The sequence below is a fragment of the Anolis carolinensis genome, chromosome 3, assembly GCF_035594765.1.
Source record: "Anolis carolinensis isolate JA03-04 chromosome 3, rAnoCar3.1.pri, whole genome shotgun sequence".
NCBI lineage: Eukaryota > Metazoa > Chordata > Lepidosauria > Squamata > Dactyloidae > Anolis > Anolis carolinensis.
In genome coordinates this window covers 217,768,882-217,795,689 of record NC_085843.1, presented here as the reverse complement: position 1 = coordinate 217,795,689, position 26,808 = coordinate 217,768,882, and the positions used below count along the sequence as shown (strand labels likewise).

The following is a 26,808-nucleotide window of genomic DNA, read 5'->3' as shown; positions in this document are numbered from 1 at the left end:
GGGCTTTTCCAGGCAGGCCGACTGCACTGGAGGTCCCTGCAGGCCGCGATCGCGGCCTGCAGGGACCTTCGGTGCAGTCGGCCCGCCTGGTAAAGGCCAGACGGGCGAGGCTGAGCTGCGTGGGAGGCAGGGCCAACCCTGGCCCCGCCTCCCACGCAGCTCACCCCGACCCCGCCTCTCACGCAACGTGAGAGGCGGGGCCGGGGCGCACAGGCCGGGAGGCAGGGCTCCGCCCAGACGGGGCCTTGCCTCCCGCCCTGCGCGGCCTGGGCTTTTCCAGGCAGGCCGACTGCACCGGAGGTCCCTGCAGGCCGCGATCGCGGCCTGCAGGGACCTTCGGTGCAGTCGGCCCGCCTGGTAAAGGCCAGACGGGCGAGGCTGAGCTGCGTGGGAGGCAGGGCCAACCCTGGCCCCGCCTCCCACGCAGCTCACCCCGACCCCGCCTCTCACGCAACGTGAGAGGCGGGGCCGGGGCGCACAGGCCGGGAGGCAGGGCTCCGCCCAGACGGGGCCTTGCCTCCCGCCCCGCGCGGCCTGGGCTTTTCCAGGCAGGCCGACTGCACTGGAGGTCCCTGCAGGCCGCGATCGCGGCCTGCAGGGACCTTCGGTGCAGTCTGCCCGCCTGGAAAAGGCCAGACGGGCAAGGCTGAGCTGCGCGGGAGGCGGGGCCAACCCTGGCCCCGCCTCCCACGCAGCTCACCCCGACCCCGCCTCTCACACAACGTGAGAGGCGGGGCCAGGGCGCACAGGCCGGCCATCCAGGGCCATCCCAGCCGGCCATGAGCTCGCTCGTCACCGAACAGGCCTTCCTGTTCGCCGGCGAGTGAGCTCATGGTCCCCGCTGGGAGGGGGGAAGCCTGACGGCGCCCCCCGGGCCCTGCGCCCGAGGCGGCCGCTGACGCGGCCGCCTAGTAACAACCGGCCCTGATCATAGCTTTGTCAATGATCAGTACTGGAGCAGATCATCTATTAATGTTATCGAACACCCCCCTCTTAAAAATGGATCTCTAGTTTACTAAAGGGCATCAGGCTAGAATGGTATAAAAGGTTAAGTCTTGGTCACCTTGCAAAGGAACTAAAAACAACACGGACCCCTTCCCATGTTAGGTTTGCGTACATTTAATCAGGTTTTTAAATGTATATTTACAGCAAAAATGAACAGGTAACAAATATCCATGTTACAAGACACACGTGACCTTTCCTTGGCCTAAGCTAACTGCTAAATGATCCTGCTATTATTATCTACCCCATTCAATGACTAACAAACAAAGGAATTCCAATACCTTTTGTCTAGCTGGGGTGAGGGACATTCACATTTCTATGTTCTAGCCTGGCAAAACTAGAAGGTTAGCAAGGGAAAAGTCAACAAAACAATATTGTATAATATTGCACTCATTTCTCAAATCTAAAATGTATACCTTAACCTTTTTTTATGCTTAAATGTAAAATATATTTTCCTTTCTGTTTAAACTTACTTGCTGGGCCACAGAATGGTTTCCAGCCTCAGACAAGAGGACAACTCAGCCAGGCCATTGTTCTCCTGAGCCTGGATTTCATAATCCCATCCTCCCCTCTGGACTCTTCCCCACCCCCTGAGCCTAGCCCCAGCCTGGCTGGGAAGAGATTTCTGGCCACACCATCGAAGGCTAAGCCAATCCCGGGCCAGGGCGGGAGGATTCAAACTGTAACAATGAAACAGACTTTATTTAGCTCCTTGCAGGAGCACATGTGAGGAGACTTGTCTCTTGGGTGTGAGTCCACAGGTCTCCTTCCTATGCCCATGGATGAATAAATTTGCCTCTGTCTTATGTCTTCATCTGCCTTTAATGGAGCCCCCAGTGAAGGAATAGCTTAAACCCTTGTGCCATCAGGACTGCTGACATGAAGGCTGGGTTGCTGGCTTGAAGGTTACCAGTTTGAATCCAGGTAGAGCGTGGATCAGCTCACTCTGTCAGCTCCAGCTCCCCATGCAGGGACATGAGAGAAGCCTCCCACAAGGATGATAAAACATCAAAACATCTGGGCATCGCTGGCAACATCCTTGCAGATGGCCAATTCTCTCACACCAGAAGCAACTTGCAGTTTCTCAAGTCACTCCTGACATTTAAAAAAGCTGCCTTTGGTGACTTAATTTCAATCTGGAAACTTAATTAATTGCTAGCATTCCTTGCCAGGCAGGATCCTCACATTATTGCAGTCTAGATTCGATATCACTAGGGTAAAGGCTAAAGGAGCATGCATTCTTCTTTCACAGTATTCAATTGGTTTGGGTTTCCTTTTCATTTTTCCCACTGGAGAGAAAAAAGAAAGAAAAAAACTATAAATGTAAATAAGAGATAATTGATTTCCTTCCTATATTAACCTATATTCTTCCAACACTAATCAACAGAAAGTTCAATGCTTGCTGGTTTCCTGCAGCAGAGAAAATTTTTTGGTAGAAATAGCTTGATAACCTCTGACTCTAAAGACAATAAAACAATATTCCACATCCTACACTTGTAACAGAAGCTCCATAGCTGAAGCTTCTGATACAAACACCCCATGACCTTGTAAGTCTTATTCCCACCCTGTCCTTAAAATCTCTGTCATAGCAGAGGTGGACCAGCAAGATTTTTCTATAGCTGGATGCAATGCAACAGGGACCCACTAAAACCTCCAGAGTTTCCTAGGAGATCCCTGCAGATGATATAAGTGGAAAGAAATATCCAGTTATAGGAAAATTGGTGACTGTTCCCCATCAGGTTACAGGATAGGTTTTAAGGGAAGATTATGGTGATGCATGATTAGAACAAAATTCTGACCTTTACAACAAGAAAGTGAGTGACAGTTATCCAGGCTGAACTTATACCATCATAATTCACTAACAGGAAGCCAGCACCTGTTGAAATAGATTGGCGATAACTTGAGTTGAAACTATGACTGCAAGTTTTTGTTTCTCTGGATTTTAAGAATAGAAAATAGTGTACAACAACAGGGTAAACCTTGTCAAAACACATCAATATCTGAGGATTCTGCAAGTGAAACTGAAACAAAAGATGAGGACCTCAATTCTTGGTGGATTTGTAATCCACCAATGAAACTGACATAAACAGAGAGTAACAAAGAGGGCATGAGGGCAAAAGCATTATCTGCCTCAAGTAATGAATTGTATTTAACGGCACTATACTCTCCATTGCCTATCAAATGAGCTCTTTTTATTCTTGTCACACCAGACATTAATCTATCATTCATAATCTGGAGCTTATCATCAGGGTGTTTAATATATCTGTGCCAAAAAGCCATTACCAGGACGCTTACAGCTGTGGAGAGTCCCTGGTATTTTGTCAGTTATTATTAACAAATACCAGGATGGAAATTGACAATCGTTCCTGATAGAAGACCTGATTGTGTTATTTACATCGAGGCAATTTTAATGAAAGTCCTAATTCATAAACATACACCATTGATTTTCGTATTCACATCAGTGCAATTAGGAGCTGGTATTTAAAGGGCACACTTCACACTCTGCCTGTTTTTGATCACACAGTTCAAGTATGTTTTTTAGGTGCAGAAGGAGGCTGTGTAATTTTTTCCTCTGGGATAAAATCATTTACCTCTACATTCATTCCTCCATTAGAGATGATGCCCTAGGATCTTCTGGGGCCTGAAGTAAATGATAGGTAAAAGAGCAGAAAATGGTCAGTGGATGCATCCCAAATACCTCTAATAAAGCCTTCTGGTCTCAAAAGAAATTGTGTGGGATACGTTTCTTGTCTATGGATGAAAAAGCCATTTGATTAGTCTAGGACCATATTGGACCATAAAGGGACATTAAGTATTGGAAATATGTCCTTTTTAGACTACAACTGAGCATGGATAGCAATGGTTTTCCAAACTTTTCCAAGATGGCAGTTGGCAAATGAAGCCAAATGTGGAACCATGCAATGGGTTTTCAATTTTCTTTGTTTATTTCATGTGAAAGAAATACTTTGACAAAGAGTCTAGATGTGCTGGCTAACCCCAGATATTAGAGGTCCCAAAGACTAACAGTCAAGTAACAGCCAGACCAACGTACAAGAACACAACAGGGAATCATTTTCACCAAAGTCAGTATGCCAAGTCCAAGAATAAGCAGTGGCAGTGCTTGTAAAAACATACTTTGAATAAACTAAAATAAGCCCACATCATTTAATTTTTAACTGAAAGCTTAATGAGGTGAATATATTTGGCTACTGGCAACACTATTTAAATGAGGCACATCATTTGTTAAATACTAGCAAATATATTTTGGCCTTTGAAGCTAATGCATTTTTTCTTTTTATGCTTCTGTGGTGGTCCTGAAATATCAAGACATTCCTTTCCCAAAAGCTCTGCTTCTGCAGTTATGTGGTCAGAGTATCAGATTCAGTCAAGATCTCCTGCTCCTTGTTTTAACAAGTAGTCAAAATATAAGCCAAATTATTTCTTCTTCTTCTTCACAAACCATCCCTTCTAATGGCTTGTTCTCCTTTTGTCCTGTATATGTCTGTGACTTTAAAAGCTACAGCAAGTCCTTTTCACTAAACTTTCATCCTCTTTGCTTAGTTGAGCCTAGTTTTCATTCTCAAAGTGTATTTTCAGTAGTTGTGGTTATACAGTAAGAGCATGAAAATAACTGCACCCTGCAGTCTCATAAACTACATTCAAGGGACTGCCCTTGTGATCTCAATGTTGTCTAAATGACTTACTTAAGAGCATCCTTTTAAATAGGGCTAGACACTGGAATGCCTGGAGCAATACCTGAACCTTCAACGGTTTCTCTGCAGTTTCCATCCACCATCATTGTCCTACTTGTGAACTGTCCCTGGGCAAAATCATGCCATGGAGAAGCTTTGGAACCCTGGGATTCATTTGAGTGACCTATATCATTTGTTTCAGAATATCGGTAGCAGTGTGCTGTGTAAATGCAAGTGAATGAAAGCGTGGAGAGGGATTTTTGAAGAGGGGAGGAATTGAGAGTTGGTGCCCTCCAGGAGGTGGTAATCTGGCAAAAGAAACTGTTGGTTAAGTCAAGGTCATTTGAAAAAAGAAGGGAGAAAATTGAAGTCTATTTTCTACAACCTTGGAGCTGGCCTTGTTTCTTTGAGGAATTATAGAGAGAGAGAGAGCAATAAAGAAGTGCAGAAGTTGAGACAGTAGAAGCTAATCCATGAGTGAACTTCTAGTTTTTCTTCCAGACAATAATAGTCACAAATGATATCTTATCACTTTAATATTGGCAGAGCTTGAAAACTTCATTTTCAATTCTTTTAAATAGGGCTAGACACTTGTATTTAAAAAATAAGTGTTTTTCTTATTACAAATATTTAAAAAGTAACACATTTGTGTTCCTTGTACTTTTGTGTTCTTTTTGGGGGGGTTTCAAAAAAGAAATTCTGGCTAAGTGCTTATGCTGGGGAATCTATTGAGCTGTTATGTATTTACATCACTTTTACCCCACCTTTCTCTCCGAGGAGACTCAAAGCAGCTTACAGTAAATAGGCAAAAATTCAATGCCTAAAAACAATGTTAGACTCAAAATAACCCTCTCTTGGGATGATTCCACAAAAATACAGCAGAGTGGCAGAACCACACTTCCAAAACAGCAGAAACTTACATGTGGTGAGCTGGGAGAAGCCTTTCTTCCTTAGGATGGCAAAGGATTGCAGAGTCTTAATTATAGGTTCAAAATCATTTATTGTGATAAAAAAAATCCATTGTTGATAGAAAGGGTTCTTGGAGCTAACTAGCTCTCTAGGCTAGCTTCTAAGGAAGGTAAGAAGGTAAAAATAACAAAATATCTAAATAGCTACATTTTTGCCTTGAGAAGAGCAAAATGTGGCCTCTCAAGAAGGAAACAAAAGGCAGAAGAGGGCCAAAATGGGGCTGACCATGTGGTAAAAGCACAATACGAATGGGTTCCTGAGTAGGTAAACTCAACACACATAGCCCACTTATATACAAAATAGAAAATAAACAAGTTCAGTAAACAATTTAAATATAAAACAAGTTATACTGTTCGAATTCACAGTAATTACAAACAATGTTGAATGGATTTTGTACAATACACTTTGAAATACTATCGCCGTTGTGTATTCTTGTGCCGAGTTGAATATGAGTCAGCCGCACCACGACCGGTTTTGGCATTACTCCAGGCCTTCTTCTGGTGGTCTGAAATTATTATATACATCAACATATGCTCCAAATATATCCATTAAACATCACATATTAAAAACACATTTCAAAGTACTTACAAAGTTTCAAACTTAACACTTGTTCTCCTTAGAGATACAGGTTTTTATACACAGTGGAATCTAGGCCAAAGGAACAAAGAGTGGCTATAAGCATTTTAGAGTTACATATATCCAAAATAATTGTTTTATCAACGTATTTTACAAAAACAGTATATACTCACGGGATACTCTGCTATGTGTTAGATTCTAACTGCGAGTATGAGAAACCTCAGGGAGTTGTCTCAATTTAAAGGGGAAGATGTAAGTGAGATGTTAAAGAAACAGAAGCTCATATAAAGCTGAAGAAATGAAGATTATCCCCACCAGATGGCGTTGTGAGCACCCTCAATGTACTCAAATAGGGGAAGATCCAATATGTTTCTCTTTGTAGAAGTTTATTGTTGAAGTCCATATGTTTAGTTTGTGTAACCACTTCTAGTATGTGATATTTAAATGATTCAGGGCTATGGTGTAAATCATAGAAATGTTTATAAAGTATTGGTACACACTGTAGCATTTTGGGGGAGGATGGACCAAGAATTATGGGATTTGCAGTACCTTATTTATTATTTATTTCAATTATTTATACCCTGCCCTTCTAACCCGAGGGGACTCAGGGCGGCCTACAAGTGGCAATTGATGCCGTTACACTGTTATACAATGAACTAAAACGTTAAAACAGTTAAAACAGTCATAAAATACAATATACAAAGTTTAAAACAATGCAAAGTGCTTATGCCATTCATCCACCAGACCTCATACAAGAACCTTAATCCAGACTGCGTCGAAGCCAACACATACTTATTCTTCAAACGCCTACGTACATAGCCAGGTCTTCAGTTTTTTTCTGAACCCCAGAAGGGATGGAGCCTGCCTAATGTCACTGGGGAGGGAGTTCCACAGCTGGGGAGCCACCACCGAGAAGGCCCTGTCTCTCGTCCCCACCAGCCGTGCCTGAGAGGTGGGTGGGACCGAGAGCAGGGCCTCTCCAGATGATCTTAAGGTTCTCGTGGGCTCACCCGATTCGCCTCCCACAAACCACTGAGACCCCCGCAAATGACACAACTCGACCAAACTTGCAACACAGATGCGATGTGACCCACTTTAGGTCCTGGTGTGGTGTGGGGAAGGATGGACCATGAATGATGGGACATGCAGTACCTTCACTAACTTCCTGAGACCACTGCGACTCCCACCAATGACGAGTAAAGACCAAACTTGGAACACGTATCCAGATCACACACTTTACATGCTACAGCACTTTGGGGGAGGATGGACCAAGGATTATGGGATCTACAGTACTTTCAAACACTTTGTCTCCGACAGACCACTGTTATTCTAACTAATGACAGATCAGGACCACACTTGGCACACTTAATCCCCATGATCCATTTTATGTCCTGGTGCAGTTTGGAGGAGGATAGACCAGGGATGATGGGATTTCCAGTACTTTCAATCACTTTTGCTCCCACAGACCACTGCGACGCACACCAGTGACGTAACTGGTCCAAACTTGGCAGGCAAGAGAATTGGGACCCCTGGGGGGTTTGCGAGGGGGCTTCAGAAAGGTCACTAAAGACCATCAGAAAACACATATTCCCGATGGACTTAGGCGGCCCCTTTGGCAGAGAAGGCTGAAGAACTCTTTGCCTGTCCTTTGGCCCAATTCTATCATTGGTGGGATTCAAGAGCCTCTTTGATTGTAGGTGAACTATAAATCCCAGCAACAACTCCTCCAAAATGTCAAAGTCTATTTTCCCCAAACTCCACCAGTGTTCACTTTTGGGTATATTGAGTATTCATGCCATCATTATTTGAGTCTACAGTACTCTCTGGACATAGGTGAACTAGAACTCCAGAACTCAAGGTCAATGCCCACCAAACCCTTCTAGTATTTCCTGTTGGTCATGGGAGTTGTGTGTGCCAAGTCTGGTTCAATTCCATCATTTGTGGAGTTCAGAATGCTCTTTGATTGTAGATTAACTATAAATCCCAGTAACTACAACTCCCAAATGACAAAACCAATCCCCTCAACCCCACCAGTATTCAAATTTGGGCATATCAGGTATTTGTGCCAAATTTGGTCCAGTGAATGAAAATACATCCTGCAGATCAGATATTTACATTACGATTTATAACAGTAGCAAAATGACAGTTATGAAGTAGCAACAAAATAATTTTATGGTTGGAGATCACCACAATATAAGGAACTGTATTCAGGGGTCGTGGCATTAAGAAGGTTGAGAACCACTGCCCTAAGATCACGATAAAATCTAAATGGCTTGAGTGCGCACAGTCCTCCCATTGGACTTGAACTCCCAGAAGCCCCAGCCAATATGACAAATGCTGGAATGCTAGGAGCTGAAATCCAAAACAACAATAATGGAGGAATGAAGTTGAGGAACCACTGCTTTAGGTTAAGATTTCTCTTCTAATCTAAAGAAGTATTTTTCCTGGCCTCTGTAAGAATGTATCTTTAAGGTATCACTGCCTCCTTGTTTTTTATGGAGGTTTGAAAAGTTACTTTGTCAGTCTGCCATATTCTAGCCATTGTAGCCAGACTAAAGGTGCATCGACACAGCAGAATTAATGCAGTTTGGCACCACTTTAACTGCCATGGCTCAATGCTTTGGAATCCTGGTTGAAGCATCAACTTTCTTTGACAGACCTTGCAAGAACTGCAACTCTTGATTCCCTAGTATTAAGTCATGGTGGTTAAACTGCATTAATTCTACAGTGTAGCTGTATCCAGAAAGGAAGTAAAGGCAGAATTCCCCTTCTTCTTCGACTGGTTGAGAGAAAGGAGCTGGATGAGCTAGACTCAGGGCTAAAGTTTTCCCCTTGCCACCCCTTTCGGGTTGAGAAAATTTGACTGTGATCCTGGGTATATAATTAAGTATATAAAATAAGAATAAAAATCAAACATTTACTGATCACAAACCCGCACCTGAAAGGCTTGCTACACAGGCTGATTTTCCTTTGAATGAAGTTCAGCTGCAGAGTTCACTGAAAACACAGCACGACAGATTCGCGGAAAAGTCTACAACAGCCACTAGCTGACGTTCACAAAACTTTTATTATTGCCAATGTTTTGCAGGACCCAACACTGAGCTTCCTTAAAATCAATGACAGCTTCCTTTTACCTCCCGGTACTTACTTTTTAAAAAAGCAGGGGCTGGATGACCATCTGTCAGGAGTGCTTTGATGGTGTATTCCTACATGGTAAGGAATTGGACTCCAGGTACCTTTTTAAATATCAGAAGCGGGATGGCCACCTGTTGGGAGTGCTTTGATGGTGTATTCCTACATGCCAGGGAATTGGACTCCTGGTACCTTTTTTTGAAATCAGAAGCAGGATGGCCATCTGTCGGGAGTGTTTTGATGGTGTATTCCTACACGGCAGGGAGTTGGACTCCTGGTACCTTTTTTTAAAGCAGAAGCAGGATGGCCATCTATCGGGAGTACTTTGATGGTGTATTCCTACATGGCGGGGAGTTGGACTCCTGGTAACTTTTTTTAAAGCAGAAGTAGGATGGCCATCTGTCAGGAGTGCTTTGATGGTATATTCCTACATGGTGGGGAGTTGGGACTCCTGGTACCTTTTTTTAAAAGCAGAAGCAGGATGTCCATCTGTCGGGAGTGCTTTGATGGTGTATTCCTACATGGCAGGGAGTTGGACTCCTGGTACCATTTTAAATATCAAAAGCACTATGGCCATCTGTCAGGAGTGATTTGATGGTGTATTTCTGAATGGCAGAGGGATAAGGCTAGGTGGCCCTCCTCCCCATCCGCCTCTATTTACCTGCGGGCTTCAAAGTTGCCCTTTTGGACCAAGGATGAGCCCTTTGGAGCACGGGTTGAACCCCTGGGAGTCTCCAGGGGCGGGCGTCTCCTTGCCCCAGTGGCCACGCCCCCTTCCGCCCACGCCGCGCAAAGTCCGCACGTCTGACCGCCTGATCGAGGCAGAAGCAGGACCTGTGGGCTCAGCAGCTGCAATAGAAGCAAGCAAGCAAGCAAGCAAGCATGGTGAGTCCTTAGGCTACCTTTTTATTGCTGGGAATTGACGCTGCTGGAGGGAGCTTTGAAACAGGCAGAGCAAACCAGGGCTGGGAAGTTAGTTAATCCCTAACCCCAACCCATCTCGCTCCCCTGCAATGAGTCCATCTCTATACTGTAGAACAGGCTTGGGCAAACTTCGGCCCTCCGGGTGTTTTGGACTCCAACTCCCACAATTCCTAACAGCCGATAGGCTGTTAGGAATTGTGGGAGTTGAAGTCCAAAACACCTGGAGGGCCGAAGTTTGCCCATACCTGCTGTAGAATGAAATGCAATTTGACTGCCATGGCTGAATGCTATAGAATCCTGAGAGCTGTAGTTTGACAAGGTCTTTGGAAATCATAAACAAGTCTTCTCTTTTCCACCAAACTACAAATTCCAGGATTTTATAGCAATTAAAGTGAGATCAAGCTGCATATATGTAGGAGTTTCCTGGGGTCCATCCACACTGTAGAATTAATGCCCTGTAGAAATAGATAGGCATAGTTAGGGGTGACCTGTTGTTTGCATCCTTGCCAGAGATACAGTTGCTCTGTCATCTTGTTTTTCCTAATATAGGATCCTATAGTTGGAAGGGGTTTCCATCCAATCCAAACACCTGCTATGCAGGAACACACAATCAAAGCCCTCCCAACAGATGACCGTCCAGCCTCTGTTGAAAAATCTTATACAGTGATCCATGTAGAATATCATGCTTCAGTATCTTAGATTCATAAAATCGCAGTTGGAAGAGACCACTAAAGTGATCCAGTCCAACCCCCTGCTCTGCAGGAACACAATCAAAGCACTCCCAACAGATGGCCATCCAGCCTTTGATGAAATGTCTTAAACAATGATCAATGTAGAATATTATGCTTCAGTATCTTAGATTCATAGAATCATAGAGTTGGATAAGATCACTAAGGCCATCCAGTCCAACCTTCTACCATGTAGGAACACACAATCAAAGCACTCCTGACAGATGGCCATCCTGCCTCTGATGAAAAATCTTGTACAATTACCACCCTATAGCATCATACTTCAAAATCTTTGAGAAATGGAATAATAGAGTTTGAAGAAACCACAAACATCATCCAATCCAACCCCCTGCTATGCAGGAACACACGAACAAAGCACTCCCAACAGATGGCTGTCTAGCTTCCATTTTTTTTAAAGGTACCAGTAGTCCAACTCCCTGCCATGTAGGAATGCACCATCAAAGCCCTCCCAACAGATGGCCATCCAGCCTCTGCTTGAAAAAGAAGTACCAGGAGTCCAACTCCCTGCCATGTAGGACTACACTATCAAAGCACTCCCAACAGATAGCCATCCAGCCTCTGCTTAAAAAAGAAGAGGTATCAGGAGTCGAACTCCCTGCCATGTAGGAATACACTATCAAAGCACTCCCAACAGATGACCATTCAGCCTCTGTTGAAAAATCTTCCACAATCAGTGTATAATATGTATCATGCTTCAATATCTTTGATACATAGAATCATAGAGTTGGAAGAGACCACAAATGTCATCCAGTCCAACCTCCTGAAATGTAGGAACACACAATCAAAGCACTCCTGACAGATGACCATACAGCCTCTGTTGAAAAATACAATTATCAGTGTAGAATATCATGATTCAGCATCTTAAATTCATAAAATCATAGAGTTGGAAGAGATCACTAAGGTCATCCAGTCCAACCCCTTGATATTCAGAAATATAATCAAAGCACTCCCAACAGATGGCCATGAAAACCACCCAGAGAAGAAAACTCCCATCATGCTCCAAGGCAGTATGTTCCACTCCCAAACAGCTCTTACTTAAGTTCTTAGTAATGTTTAGATTTTTTTTCTTCCAATTTTTTTCTTCCAATCCACTATTTCCCCCCCTAATCTCTGGAGCAGCAGAAAGCAAGCTTTATCCCTCCTCAATGTGACATCCTTTCAAATATTTAAATATGGTTATCATATCCTCTCTTGGCCTTCTTTTTGGGATTGAATTTAACAGAGGAACTTGTGGCTTCATTCTTGAACATGTTATCTTCCCCAAATTCCCTGGAATTTTATTGTGTTATTCAGTACAGTCATGTCTCCATGGGTGCTTCACCATTGTAGAATGAATTTGATTTGACACTGCTCAACGCTGTGGTGTCATAGGAGTTGTAGTTGTACAAGGAGTTCAGCTGTATATTCCAAACATTGCTGATGTCTCATCAAACTCCAACTCGCATGATTCAGTAGCATTGAGCCATGGCAATTCAGGTGGTGTCAACCGGCATTCATTCTAGGGTGTAGATGCACCCTTGGTTTGTGCACATCTTTGAGAATCAGATCTGATAAGTATGGAGTCTAATATACCAGTATGCTAAAGGAGATCTGATGTATAGTAATGTACAATTTCTGTGGACATGTCTTCAAGTCACTTGCCTACTTGTAGCAACCCCATGATGTTTTCCTTAGTCTAATATAGGGGTCCCCAAACTTTTTAAACAGGGGGCCAGTTCACAATCCTTCGGACCGTTGGAGGGCCGAACTATAGTTGGCCACCGAGCAATAAATAATAATAATAATAATAACAACAACAACAACAACAACAATAATAAAGAGGGTTGGAAGAGACCCTTTGGGCCATTGAGTCCAATCTCCCTCTGCCTTTGTGCACCAAAAACACAAACAAAGCACCCCTGACAGATGGCCACCCAGAATCAATAATAATAATAATAATAATAATAATAATAATAATAATAATAATAATAAAGAGGGTTAGAAGAGACCCCTTGTGCCATTTAGTCCAATCCCCTTCTGCCTTTGTGCACCAAAAGCACAAGCAAAGCACCCCTGACAGATGACCACCAATAATAATAATAATAATAATAATAATAATGGTTGTAAGATAAGAAGAGACCTCTTGGGTCATTTAGCCCAACCCCCTTCTGCCCTTGTGCTGTGGGGGCTGGATAAATGGCTTTGATGGGCTGCATTCGGCCCCCGGGCCTTAGTTTGGGGACCCCTGGTCTAATATATACTGAAATGCATGTTTATGCTATTCCTTATGTAGGAATTGTGTAGTCCTTGGCAATTGCAGCTACTATTTTGTAAAAGTAAATATAAAATAAAATCCGACCCTTCACCCACAACAGATGGAAACTATTTGTAGAATATATTAACCTAACCTGGCAAGTCAGACAGTTGAACAGTAACAACATAGCATTGTTATTTATTTATCGTGTCAGAAGCGAACCGAGGGTACAAGTTGTAATGTATTTGAAAAACACAAAGTTTAAAATCTTGGCATTATACTAAATGTCATTTGACCAGTAGCTAGCCACTTGGATTGCCTCTGGTGTTATGGTAAGAAGGTCCTCCATTGTGCATGTGGCAGGGCTCAGACTACATTGTAATAAGTGGTCTGTTCTTCTCCACACTTGCATGTCGTGGACTCAACTTTGTAGCCCCATTTCTTAAGGTTGGCTCTGCTTCTAGTGGTGTCAGAGCACAGTCTGTTCAGCACCTTCCACGTTGCCCAGTCTTCTGTGTGTCCAGGAGGGGGTCTCTCATCCAGCGTTACCCGCTGATTGAGATTCTGGGTTTAGCCTGCCACTTTTGGACTCTCGATTGCTGAGGTATTCCTGGGAGAATCTCTGTAGATCTTAGAAAACTAATAATAGCATTGTTTGAAGGAAATAGATCCACAAAGTGTTACTTACGGTTTCATGCTTGCCAAGGATTATGGTGTGGGAGTAAGGCCTAATCTTAGGGGTAATATCTATTTTGTGCCGCTTTGCCATCTCCAATTGAAGCCTGGAGGGGAATGGCTATGCCTTTTGAAGTAAATAGGCAAACCTTGACCTGAGTTTGTTTGTTTGTGCATTTCTAATTCAGTGTAGAGAATTGAGAGCTTGGGAACAGCAGCTTTTATTGATTTGTTGTTCTCCTTGAATATGTTCTGCAGCCTGCTGTAATGAGAAGCATGTGTTCTTTCAAGCTCTGTGCAAAGCATGTGAAAAACATTAGTTTATGTCCATGAAGCATTTGAAATTCAAAGTGTAAACTATAAGGTGAAGTGGAAAAAACAAGGACTAGACCTGGCAAATAACAAAAAACTTACGGCCTTCAGCACTGGGACGAGAGAACTTAATAATGACAATTTCTCATAAGCCTGCAAATTGAAGGAAAATCTGGCATGGCTTTTGATACTGGACCCTCACCGCAGACATAAAATGGCATTCACAAGATGTTAGCTCCAATTTACATTGGATATATCTTCTAGGGCAGGCTTGTCTAACCTATGAATGCCAGGATGCCTATGAATGCCGCCCAACACAAAATCGTTAACTTACTTAAAACTTCATGAAATTTTGTTTTGTGTTTCTGTCGTAATTTGAATACGGTTCTAGAGCACATACTTTGTAGACAATAACGGAATGGAATAGAATCATTATCATATGTTACGTCTACAATTTCAGAGTATTATCCATAATTTGTGTTATCATTGCAAACAGTTGAGCCAGAAAATTTTAAGACCTTTCAAACTGAAGCATATAATTAAGATCATTATACAAAGATTTTTTTTCTTGTCTGTTCTGGAGGTTATCACACAAATTATGCACAGACTTTTTTTTGCTCATCAGTTATTGGAGTTAGATTATTTTATGTGTTGGCCAAAAAATCCTCTTCTTTCATTGTGACCCAGGGAAGTGAAAAAAATTGGACACCCCTGTTCTATGGTGTCTGTCTGTAGGGCTTGGGCAGAGAACTGTATTTCAGTGGTGACGGGCCAGATGACAATCCTGCTCTCAAGCATTGTACTAACTAGAAATTGGGTATGTTACATTGATCCATGGGGAGGTAGTTTGGCCTGAACCACATCCTCCCTAGTGAAGCCATCATGATCTATACTGATTGTGGAACTGCTCTTGCAGTTGGAGCCTGGGTTGGGTTTGCTACAGGCTGGATATACACTACACTATATCACAAATTGGGGCCCCTGGTGGCACAGTGTGTTAAAGCGCTGAGCTGCTGAACTTGTGGACCAAAAGGTCCCAGGTTCAAATCCCGGGAGCTGAATGAGCACCCGCTGTTAGCTCCAGCTCCTGCCAATCTAGCAGTTCGAAAACATGCAAATGTGAGTAGATCAATAGGTACTGCTCCGGCGGGAAGGTAACAGCGCTCCATGCAGTCATGCTGGCCACATGACCTGGAGATGTCTATGGACAACACCGGCTCTTCAGCTTAGAAATGGAGATGAGCACCAACCCCCAGAGTCGGTCACGACTGGACTTAACGTCAGGGGAAACCTTTACTTGTACCTGTTATATCACAGATTTGGTCCTAGTTCAGTGGTTCTCAACCTGGAGTCCCCAGATGTTTTTGGCCTAAAACTCCCAGAAATCCCAGCCAGTTTACACGCTGTTAGGATTTCTGGGAGTTGAAAGCCAACAACATCTGGGGACCCCAGGCTGAGAACCACTGTCCTAGTTGATCTGCTTTGAACTTGACTATATAAGCCTACATTGCCAGATAATCTGGTATAAAGAGATAATCTAATCTGAGATCAGTTCCTGGAATATAGGGAGAAGGAGGCAGAAGGTTGGTTCCCAGAACCAGTTCAAGATACGATTCTGCCTAAGGAAGACAACCAAATGGTGAATCCCACCATATCCAATTCCAAATGCATAAGGGAAGTTGGATCTTAATACTAATGATGGGACAATATAATCCTCTAGGTTTTAGGAAAATAACTTCCTTGATGAGTGAAGATAAATAATCTATGTAGATAAAACCTCAACACATTTCCTCCTCGATAGTTGCTACCTGAGACAGATATTGGGCCTGACTGCTACCGTGTTTGCCCGAAAATAAGACAGTGTCTTATATTAATTTTTGCTTCCAAAGATGCTCTAGGTCTTATTTTCAGGGGATGTCTTATTTTTCCATGAAGAATTCACTTTTATTGTTGAACAAAAAATGGACATTTATTATATACTGTACAGTAGATATCACAAACCAGCATAACCAGACAAACTGTGAATCATATCAAGAATTTCTTGTTACTACCATTATTTTCATGTACAGCAATCTATGGTATGTACATTTACCAATCCTGCATGCTCTGGTGTTGGAATGCTTCCAAACAAAATCTTTGCTAGGTCTTACTTTCAGGGGAGGCCTTATATTTAGCAATTCAGCAAAATCTCTACTAGGTCTTATTTTCTGGGGATGTCTTATTTTAGGGGAAACAGGGTACATGTATTTGTGCCTGTGGGTGCGTCTACACTGTCGAATGGGTACAGTTTGATACCACTTTAATTGCCATGGCTTAGTGATATAGAATCCTGGGATTTCTAGTTTGGTGAGGAACAAGCAGAGGCTATAGACGAGTGGTTCCCAACCTTTGGGCCTCCAGGTGTTTTGGACTTCAATTCCCAGAAATCCCAGACATCTTACCAGCTGTTAGGAATTCTGGGAGCTGAAGTCCAAAATACCTGGAGGCTTAAAGGTTGGGAACCACTGATATAGACCTTGTAAAACTACAAACCCCATGATTCCATAGAATTGAGCCATGGCAGTTAAAGTGGTGCTAAATTGCATTCATTCTACAATGTAGATGCATTCTCGGTCAATAAGACCATATGATAGCCAACATTTGCACAATCCTGCGGGCTTTGCATTGTATGGATATGGCTCCCAGTGTTGATATAGCCTACAGCACATGTGTGACCCGCCATACAGTTTTATGTGACCCTGAGCCTTTCAGTGCTACAGCAACATAGTTGCATGTAGACATTTTACAGTTTCAACCAGCCCTTTAAAGGCAGTTACAAAGCTGATGTGACCCTTGGTGAAAATGAGATTGACACCCCTGGTGACAGCCTTTTAGACTGATATTGCATAATAAATGCTTAGCCAAGAGGCCTATCTCCCATCAAGAAAGATGGGAAATTTCTAGTATACTTGTCAAGCTGATTTTGAAATGGCTGGGAAGCCAGGAATACAGGCAGTCCCCAAGTCTGAACAGGTACCAGTACATTTCTTTCAGTGTAACTCCAGCCACATATATCAAGATATAGATATAGATAGATATGTACAGATATATCGGCTTTGGATTGCATAGGGAAGGGTTAACACCCCCCCTGATGTTTGTTTTATTGTCTGTGTCCCTGTTTAGGAGATTTCACCACACTTCCTTTCCCTGTGGGAATTGGATTTTGAAAAAAAATAGGCTTGTTATGGAAATAAGGATTGGTGATAAAGCTTCAGCTGAGATGCCTTTTCCCCGGTGTTAATTTCAACTCTTCCAGGTGTTAATTTCCCTTCTGAGGGGTAAATTTCTTTCACTTCCTGTTGTCGCACCTCTTTTCTTAACTACGAGTCATTTGTAAGTCGGATGTTTGTAACTGGCGACTGCCTGTAAAAAGAAACTCCATGTCTGAAGAAAAGAAAAAATCTGGAGCAAGACCATCATATGTGTTTGCATGAAAAAGTTGCATTGAGGTACTTTGTGCAATCCAGAGAGACCAAAGGGCAGGACTTGGGCCACGTGCAGCCTTCCCTGTTTTTACAGGCTTTGACCCCACCAATTATTGGATCACGTTTTCTTCTAGCCACCTCCTCAGCTTTCAGACAGAGATGTAAAATCCTTGCACTTTTTGTTGTTGCATATGAGAACAGATAATAATAGTTTTTACCTTCTTCAAAAGAAAATGAATTCTCTGCTGCAGTATTCTCATATTTGATTGTACCAAAGCGCTATGGAGGAATTATTTTGCAGGGGAAACAACTGCTTTTGTTTTCACACACACTATGTAGAAAATATGTTTCTGTTCAGGAATCCCCCCCCCCCCCCCAAAAAATGGGAAACTTATTTTCTGTGCAAAAAAAAGTGGTTTTGCACAAAAACATGTGATTTTCTTTGCAGAATAATTCTCTGCAACACTTCAAAATATCAAACACAAGGAAAAATTGTGGAAAATTTCTTGCCAGTCTTCTTTTATTCTCCCAGATGTCAATTATTAAAGAAATTTCTCCCTTTTTTGCTTTGAAAAATTGCAATTCTTCTTTTCATCCTTTACTGTTTAAAATGAGAGGAAAAACCCTCAACTCTGTCAGCTACCTGGAGTGCCGGAGCCCCCGGTGGCACAGCAGATTAAACTGCTGAGCTGCTGAACTTGCTGACCAAAAGGTTGCCGGTTGAAATCCGGGGAGCAGAGTGATCTCCTGCTATTAGCCCCAGCTTCTGCCAACCTAGCTGTTCAAAAACATGCAAATGTGAGTAGATATATAGGTACTGCTCCGATGGTTAGGTAATGGCGCTCCATGCAGTCATACCAGCCACATGACCTTGGAGGTGTCTATGAACAACAACAACTCTTCAGCTTAGAAATGGAGATGAGCACCAACCCCCAGAGTCATACACAACTGGACTTAATGTCAGGGGAAAACCTTTACCTTTACTACCTGGAGTGCCAAAGGTTCCTTGCCATTTGTTTCCTTTTTTTAATGGTGTGGAAGGAAATCTGAATCAACATGTATCTTGCTACGTCATCACCGGCTTTCTTTCATTATAATTTGCAATAATTGTCCTGGAATTCCGTTTCTGGAGTTAACCATATGAACATAGAAATTCATCATTCTGCAACTGAAAGAAGATCCAAACTAAAATTTAAGGGCTTTACCATAATAACTACAACATTAATATATTTAAAGAATTGCACCAGTGTCTGAATAAATAAGCAATATGTGGTGCCTGAAGAATGCAGAGTCCATCTTGCATCAGATTCATGTTGTTGAAGCATCTGTCCCACGATGGACACTGACTCCTGCCTCCCATTTCCCCTTTTCGCCTGGCGAATGCTGACTTCTTTCTAGTTGCGTGGTTATGGAAACCAAGAGGAAGTGACGGGCTTTGGCCTCATCATCAGCCTTTCTGTCTCTCCCTACCTCATCCAAGTTGCTAAGAAACCCTGGGCAACCTTATCAAGTGATCTCGCTAAAAGGGCAATGACTGACATTTTATTGTGCAGAGCAGTGTTTACCCAGTGTGGCTTGGCTTTATTGAAATGCTCCAGTTCAGCACACAAGGTAATATTGGAAGTGGGATTTTACAATGAAAATTAAAGGAAGTCCTTTTGAGCATTGCAAGCTCACCAACTTGCAGCCTTCCAGATGGTGGCCTGTCACTCCCATGATTCCTCAACAGTGTCTGAGGGCTAATGGGTATTGTAGTCCAACTATTCCTGAGGAGTCACAAGTTAATATTATGTTGGAGGTTATAAATCAAGCACACTCAAGCCCGCAGCCAAGGGGGTGGTTTAGGGGATCAAACCAGCTCCGAAATTATCGGGTCAAAAAAAAATCTGGTTTTCTTATGAATTTTAACTGGTTAACCAAATCCCCATGCCAAGTATATGAGAAGCAAAAATTAGAGGTCCTTCAGAACTGCAAGCAGTATCTCAACCAAATTTTGATTATTCACACTATCATTACCTACCTTTCTATCAATTTACATTGCAATAGTAACAATAGCTGACACAGTGGAAGTGACTAAATTGGTCTAGCCACAGCTGGCAGGCAAAGCCTAAGGCAAGGGGGGATTTCACCTGGATTGTAGGTGAAAATTGTGGAAACGGAGGTGTCTCCCACCTCCGTTTCATGAAATTCAAGCCCTGCCAAAGAAACCATGGAACAAGAGCAAAGAGAAGCTGTGTCACTGTTAGACCTTGGACTTCGTATGAACAAGACTGTTTCTGTTGACCAAGTGAAAACTCGATTAGTGAAAAATCAAGAATCAATTGTCAGAATATGTATTTCTTATGGATAAAAGGTATCTAAGATTTCAATCCAAATGGTTCAGCAGATTCCCCTTGTTAGCCTACTCATTTCATGTACAAGGTGCACTTTGTAAGTACAATGTGGTGTTTGGAGGAGAAGTTGGGGTAAAGGTGGTCATCAGAAGCTTGGTGCATTGGTTGCTAAACCATTTGTGTGATCGGAAAATGCAATAGAAGTCTTCGATAGACACCAAAAAGCAGAATGCCATCAGAACAACTTCTGCTTGGCTGAAAACTTCTTGCTAATTCACAGTGAAAAACTTTTTTATGTAGCACGTCATCATGATAAAGGAAATAAGAAGAAAGCAGAAGAAAATAGAAAGAAGCTTCTGCCAATTGTGGAAACTATTGTGCTTTGTGGCTGACAAGAACTGACTTAAAGAAGGAGCAATGATTCAGGACTTATTACCTGTGAAGACTTTGCATAATGATAGTAATTTAAGGCCTTGTTAAGATCTCGTGTCAGATCAGGAGACACTGACCTGAAAAATCATCTTGAGGAAAAAAGGTTTCAATCCCTCCCAATTTTTTTTCTTGTTTCGGGCCTGGGCCGCACACTCCAAATATATTGGATGGCAGTCTCCATGAACTCCAGCCAGCATGCTCAATGGCCAGGGATTATTGAAGTTGTGTCCAAAACATCTTGAAGGCAATGTTGTTTTGTCTCTGCAGTTTAGACTGTGAAATAAGGACTGAATTAGCCCACAATCTTAGTTTCTGGGTAAGCTGTCCCATGAGTCTCTCCTACCGTATGTTCCACAGAATATATTCAATTCTGTTTAGCCATAAATCTTGTTCAAACTATGTGGTATTGTTACTTTGCTTTCAAGATTGTGTGGGATGCTCAAAGCATGACCTTGCAAAACATTGGGTTTTATTTAGTCAACATTGCTATCTTCCACTGAAATTGAGATATGTTTGCTACAACAACATAATCCCACTGAGTTTATGGGTAAGGTATGACTGATTTAGTCTGGGTTGAGCCCATTGTTTTAGTGTACCTCCTCTGAGCAAACAATGTGTTTTTCTAAGCTACCATAAAAGTGCAACTAGTCCAAATAAAGGGTGATTGCCATAGCTGGAGAGGCAAGCTAATTCCCACTGTGGGAGGACTATTGATTTATGTCACTGTGGTATAAAAATACATGCAAGTAAAGCAGGACTGATACACTTGTACTACTAAAAATCCATGAATCTGCAGAGATTTTCCAGGAGAAAAAAAGGAAACAGATGTAACCAATGGGTACAAATATCATACTGGTCATCCCACCAGATAGTTTAAGAATCACTATGCTATAAAATGTGCCTGTAAACCTTAGTCGGAAAAAAACACATCCCACCAGCAAAGCACTTTCACTGTTTTGTAACAAGATCCATCAGTTTTAGAAAAGAACTACTGTTGTGTGAATCAGCTGATAAAAAGGACAACATGTAAGGCAGGCACAGGCCCAACGGAAGAAAATGGACAACACCATGGAAGCCTTGTGGAACAAACGATCTCATCAGTATAATCACAGTGCTACTTATTGGAGATTGTAGAATAGAGGCATTATGGACCCAGAGTGCAAAAACAATTCACTCAGGATTTGAGATCTAAGCTGTCAGACAACAGTGTAATCAGCAGGAGGCAGAAAACTAGTGGGTGGGACATTAATATGTAATTGATTGGCTTTATCAAAGAACATACAGAGGAACTGGTTGGAAACTGCTAAATGGATCCTGTGTGCCTCCTATTAGCTGTGCTTCCTTCCATAAGCCAAGATGCCATTTAAACATGAGTTTGAAGGCCAAGTTTTCTCTCGTCAGCAGTCACAGAGAATAACGTCCAAATTTACCATGCAAGGACACCACATGAGATGAAATTTGGGGTGGGAGCTCATTTATGATGATTGCCCCCAGAAGTATTTATGTAGTACACAGTGACAGGAGAAACTGCTGACTTGCTTTGATTTGTTCCCTTTGGATCCTCCCTGTATCCAGATACTACAAAGACATGCAATAGTCCTTAACCATTAACTGAACCATAAGCTGGTTAATAATGAAACAAGGTTAGTCCCGTCACACTAATCATTTCTGCAAAGAAATGCCAGTTCTGTATCTGAGAATACTAATGTGCTTGAAAAAAGTATTTTTTGCAGAAGCATACAGTATAGTCCAGGCATGGGCAAACTTCGGCCCTCCAGGTGTTTTGGACTTCAACTCCCATAATTCCTAACAGTCAGTAGGCTGTTGGGAATTGTGGAAGTTGAAGCCCAGAACATCTGGAGGGCTGAAGCTTGCCCATGCCTGGCATAGTCTGACATCAAGACTGAACGTAGTGCAGAGATTGTCGCAGGGAATTGAGCATGGGTGTTGTGATCCAGTTTATGTTCCACAAGAACCACTTATGTGATGTGGGAGCCAGGAAAAAACAAACAGCAATTACAAATTCCAGGTACAAGTTGCCAAATCGTATGTGATGTTGTTGAAATCAGATCAATGATAAAGTAAATTTAATTAAAAGGCTGTAGTAATATGCCCTGGTGCTCCAAAGACAAAAAACCTTGTGATGTAGTCAGGTAAGTCCTAACAAAAGATTAGGTAAGTCATAAAACCATGTTTTATAGCACTTGTGCATATCTATCCTCAGAAGAATGAGAGCTGTGTATTATATTGGTGAGCTGGCATGATGTAGTTTGAATATTGTGTAGGGACTCCAGAAAACCAGGATTCATACATATGGAATAAGATGTCTTCAATATAGTATATTACAGTGGTTCTCAACCAGGGGTCATCAGATGTCTTTGGCCCACAACTCCCAGAAATCCCAGCCAGTTTACCAGCTGTTAGGATTTCTGGGAGTTGAAGGCCAAAAACATTTGGGGATCCCAGGTTGAGAATCACTGGTATATTACTTCTGTCTGTGGATGTTCTTTGTACATGCAAATATGACTTCAACTAAAATACTGGAGCTGCTTCTCTGGATCCATGTGGAAAGTATACATTTTTTGAGGCTGGAGAGATGAAGGTTTACCCGCAAAACTGTTGTGACTGTTACTGGCTCTACTTCTCTCTTTTCCTAGGCAGGAAAAGCCCACAGACTAAGTGGTGAAGAGAGAGAACAGTTGCTGCCAACTCTCCGAGCGGTAGGATGGAATGAGGTAGAGGGTAGAGATGCCATTTGCAAGGAGTTCCATTTCAAGGACTTCAATCGGGTACAAAAACCACTCCATCCGTTTTATCATCTGTCTTCATTTTTAGTCCAGCAACGCCAAGGCAGGTGGCACTTGGACCACACAAAATATCATTCCTTATTTATCAATGTGTGACTTTTGGTGGTGGTTGCTGTCAACTTCCATTCACTCAACTTTGACTTACGACAACCCCATGAATGAGAGTTCATCAGTTGGGGTGCAGTATTCCTGTTTTCTATGGCCTTCAATCTTACTAAGCATTATTGTCTTTTCTAGTCTTCTCATGATATGACCAAAGTACGACAGTCTGTTTAGTCATCCTGGTCGTGGTGCATCTATATTGGCAGAAGGATGGGGATATTTGGTCAGCTCACATAGAGTAATTCAGTGATCCTGATCACAGGATATAGGACAGAAGCTGCAGTTTGAAAGGCAGCCTTTGGGACATGCTTGGATGGCATGCTTCATTGTCCCTACAGTATAGCAGTACTGGTGCATCTCTGAATGTGAGCGCTGTAACAAAGAGTCAACATTATATGAAAATCTTGAACCCATCATGCTGTCTGCATATGCTTTGGGTTATAGCAAGTGTGGGGAACATGTTGCCCTCCTGAATGCAAATTTAATCTGTCCTAGCCATCATAACGGGTGGTTGGAGATGGGAATTGTAGTCCACCTCATCTAGAGGGCTCCAAGTTGTTTACCCCTGCTGTACAGTAAACCGATTCTGTTTGGTGTTTCTTCACAAACATTACTGAAAACCAAATGTTTGTGTGTAAAAACACCAAATAGAATTTGTGAATAACTAACGTAAACCAAGGGATCTGGTAGCACCTTTGAGACTAAAGAGGAGAAAGAAATTGATAGGATAAGCTTTCACAGACTTAAGTTTGCTTCTTCAGATATATATTGTATACCCGTTATTACAGGATGGTGTTTAGTGGTTTACTATAGACCCGAAGGGGTATGTGGTTGTAAAAGGTGTCTGCTTTTCAAGTTACTGTTGTATCCTTTCCTAAAATATCTCTTGTATTTCATGATCAGGCCTTTGGCTTCATGACCAGAGTAGCTCTACAGGCAGAAAAGCTGGACCACCACCCTGAATGGTTTAATGTCTACAACAAGGTAAGGGAAGAGGTGGCTCAACATGTATTGATTAAAACCTGAGATGGGAAATGTTGGGTCCTCTGGATGTTGATGGGATGCACCTCTCATAACCCTTCACTGGTGGCAGTGCTGGCTAAGTCTAATGGGATTTGCAGTTTGCCAACAACTGGAGAGGCACTTGTCCCCCACCTTTTAAAATAAACCAAGTGTGGAGTTAAGTTCAAGGTGTTCAAGGTGAATACTTAGTTCTGTGATCCTGCTCCAGCACAACTGAGCATTCATGATGGACTAGTGTAAGTAGAAGAGCATCTGTGCAGTGAGTGAAGAGTGGAATATAAAAAGAGGATATGTAACCATGCATTTTACACCAACTCTTCTATATCATGAGTGGGCTTGCCAGGTTTGCAGGCAGTTTGGTTCTGGAATCACGCATGGATGTAAAAAAAAGGATGATTACGCCCCAAATTATTAAATGAAGATGTCATAAACACAACCACGCTGTAGCATTTAATAAAATGGAATGTGACAATGCACTCAACAGAATTCCAGCTCTGGAAAGCTCACTTTAAGGAACTCATCACACTAGAGCTTGGATCCACTTTAAATCCACTTTAAGGAGGAGGCTTTAAATAGCTCAGCCAGACAGGTCCTTGCCTCACCAAGCTACAAGCCCCAGAATTCTGCAGGAGGCAGAAACTGGATTTAAAGTGGATTCATGCTCTAGTGTGATAAGGCAGTCTTATTACCCAGTGCCAGTCTTTTGTGGCGGTTTTGTTTTTTGTTAGCAACAAGGGATTATTTGATGGGGCATAACTGCAATTTTGTTGATTATTCACTCAAACTCTAATTAGTCCCTTGACTAATTAATAAAGAGGCTCTGCTTTTTTGGCAGGACTCTATTGATTTTGTAATGTAAGATCAGAGCTGCTTTATTTAAAACAAAAGATTCAGACATTCTCTAGGTTCAAGTCAAACCAGTCTTCAAACCATTAAGCCAGAGACTCTGGGTTGTGTTTAAGTGTTGTTTAATCAACTCTCTATAAGCCTAGCCATTTTAGTCAATGCATGATGGAAGTTTTAGTTCAAAAACACTTGGAGGGCCCATTCCTGCTGTAAAAAGTGTTTCTTACTTTGTGCTACTCCACTGAGTATCCCTTCCATTTCTCCGTGGTATCTGCAGCCATGACTGCATACTGAATTGCTACAGAAAGTTATAAAACGGGCACTCATTATGGTACTTCTTTTATTTCAGGTTCACATAACCTTAAGCACACATGAATGTGGAGGCTTATCGGAGCGTGACATCAACTTGGCCAGTTTCATAGAACAAGTTGCAAACACATTAGCCTAGATGCCGTCCATGAGCTTTTTCTGTCAGCAGAAGCAGTGAGTGTCCAAGTGGAGAAATACATTGTACCAACCAAAGACAGCAGATAATTCTGATCCCATACTCAGAAAACCCACCTTTAAGTACAGCTGACGTCTTAATGTTTTGTATGATGATTCCACGCGTGAGTTTGGGAAACTAGTGCTCTGCAACTTTGTTATCTTGTCTTAAATGTTCTTCTGGCAAGTTTTAGCTTTGCAATGTTCAGTATTGGAATTCTTGCAAGTCTCTGACCATGCAGTATTACAGTGAGAGGCCACCTGTGCTGGAGTTAGTTATAATAAAGCTGATTTGTGTTCTATAAAGGAAAGTGGTTTATAAATACAGTTTGTTGGTTTTGTTATTGGGTTTTTAATATTTTAGCTATCGACTACCATAAAGTGGAACACTGCTGTTACAAGAGACTTTGGGCTTGTCAATTCTAAATTTTTGTCTGTTTTTTGAACTTCGAATACAATAGTTGGATACACTTACAATGAAAGAATGAATGGCTTCTGAACATATTCCAGACCTCGGATTGTATTTTCTATATAAGAATTGAATTCACATCCTTTTATATTTAAATCTATTTCTCTAATTTTTTTCATTCTGGAAATCTAGCTTAGGTATAAAAATGTTTTTGCTATTGAACAATGTAAAATTAATAACTTTTTGAGATTTACAGGGGAAACTGATCTACCTTCTGCCCGACCCTGGGCAGCTGGGTTGGGCGCAAACCATTTTTTTCTTCATGTGAGCCACAAGAGAAAGGTTTGGAAAATATAGTTTCATATCATAGTTCTCAAGAGTCCTGAAGACATCATGGTCATGCTGGGTAAGGGATTCTGTTAGTTGTAATAAGAATGCAAAGCTTTGGTATGCTAGACCCAAAAGATCTCTCCCAGTTCTAATTCTAGTCTAATTGAAATGGAATTTTATGTTTCTGAAACCAAGTTAAAAGTTAAACTGAAACCAAGTCAAGGTTGTGAAACTTCACAACCAACAAAAGACCAGATAATGCCTTACCGCAAGGCCACAATGACTAAATACAGTAGTCTTGCTTATCCAACATTC

At 42.1% G+C, this 26,808-nt stretch overlaps 1 protein-coding gene and 1 long non-coding RNA gene across 3 annotated transcripts; one reads left to right on the top strand and one right to left on the bottom strand.

The window, feature by feature from the left end:
* Window positions 1-1,103: 1,103 nt before the first annotated feature.
* On the bottom strand, window positions 1,104-22,200 carry LOC107982616 (uncharacterized). Of its 2 annotated transcripts, XR_010004616.1 has the most exons (5): window positions 18,707-22,200; window positions 6,252-6,311; window positions 3,594-3,643; window positions 2,802-2,878; window positions 1,104-2,291 (listed from the first exon to the last, which is right to left on the bottom strand). It is a non-coding gene; the product is annotated as an uncharacterized LOC107982616 (long non-coding RNA). The 2 variants fall into 2 exon arrangements; XR_001730087.2 differs by lacking the exon at window positions 18,707-22,200 and having other exon boundaries at window positions 6,252-10,129.
* Window positions 10,171-26,159, top strand: pcbd1 (pterin-4 alpha-carbinolamine dehydratase 1). The gene is made up of 4 exons (XM_008106645.2): window positions 10,171-10,256; window positions 23,151-23,282; window positions 24,306-24,386; window positions 25,621-26,159. Exons 1-4 carry the CDS (start codon window positions 10,254-10,256, stop codon window positions 25,717-25,719), a joined length of 315 nt encoding a protein of 104 aa, XP_008104852.1. The 5' UTR covers window positions 10,171-10,253; the 3' UTR covers window positions 25,720-26,159.
* The last annotated feature ends 649 nt before the right edge of the window (window positions 26,160-26,808 follow it).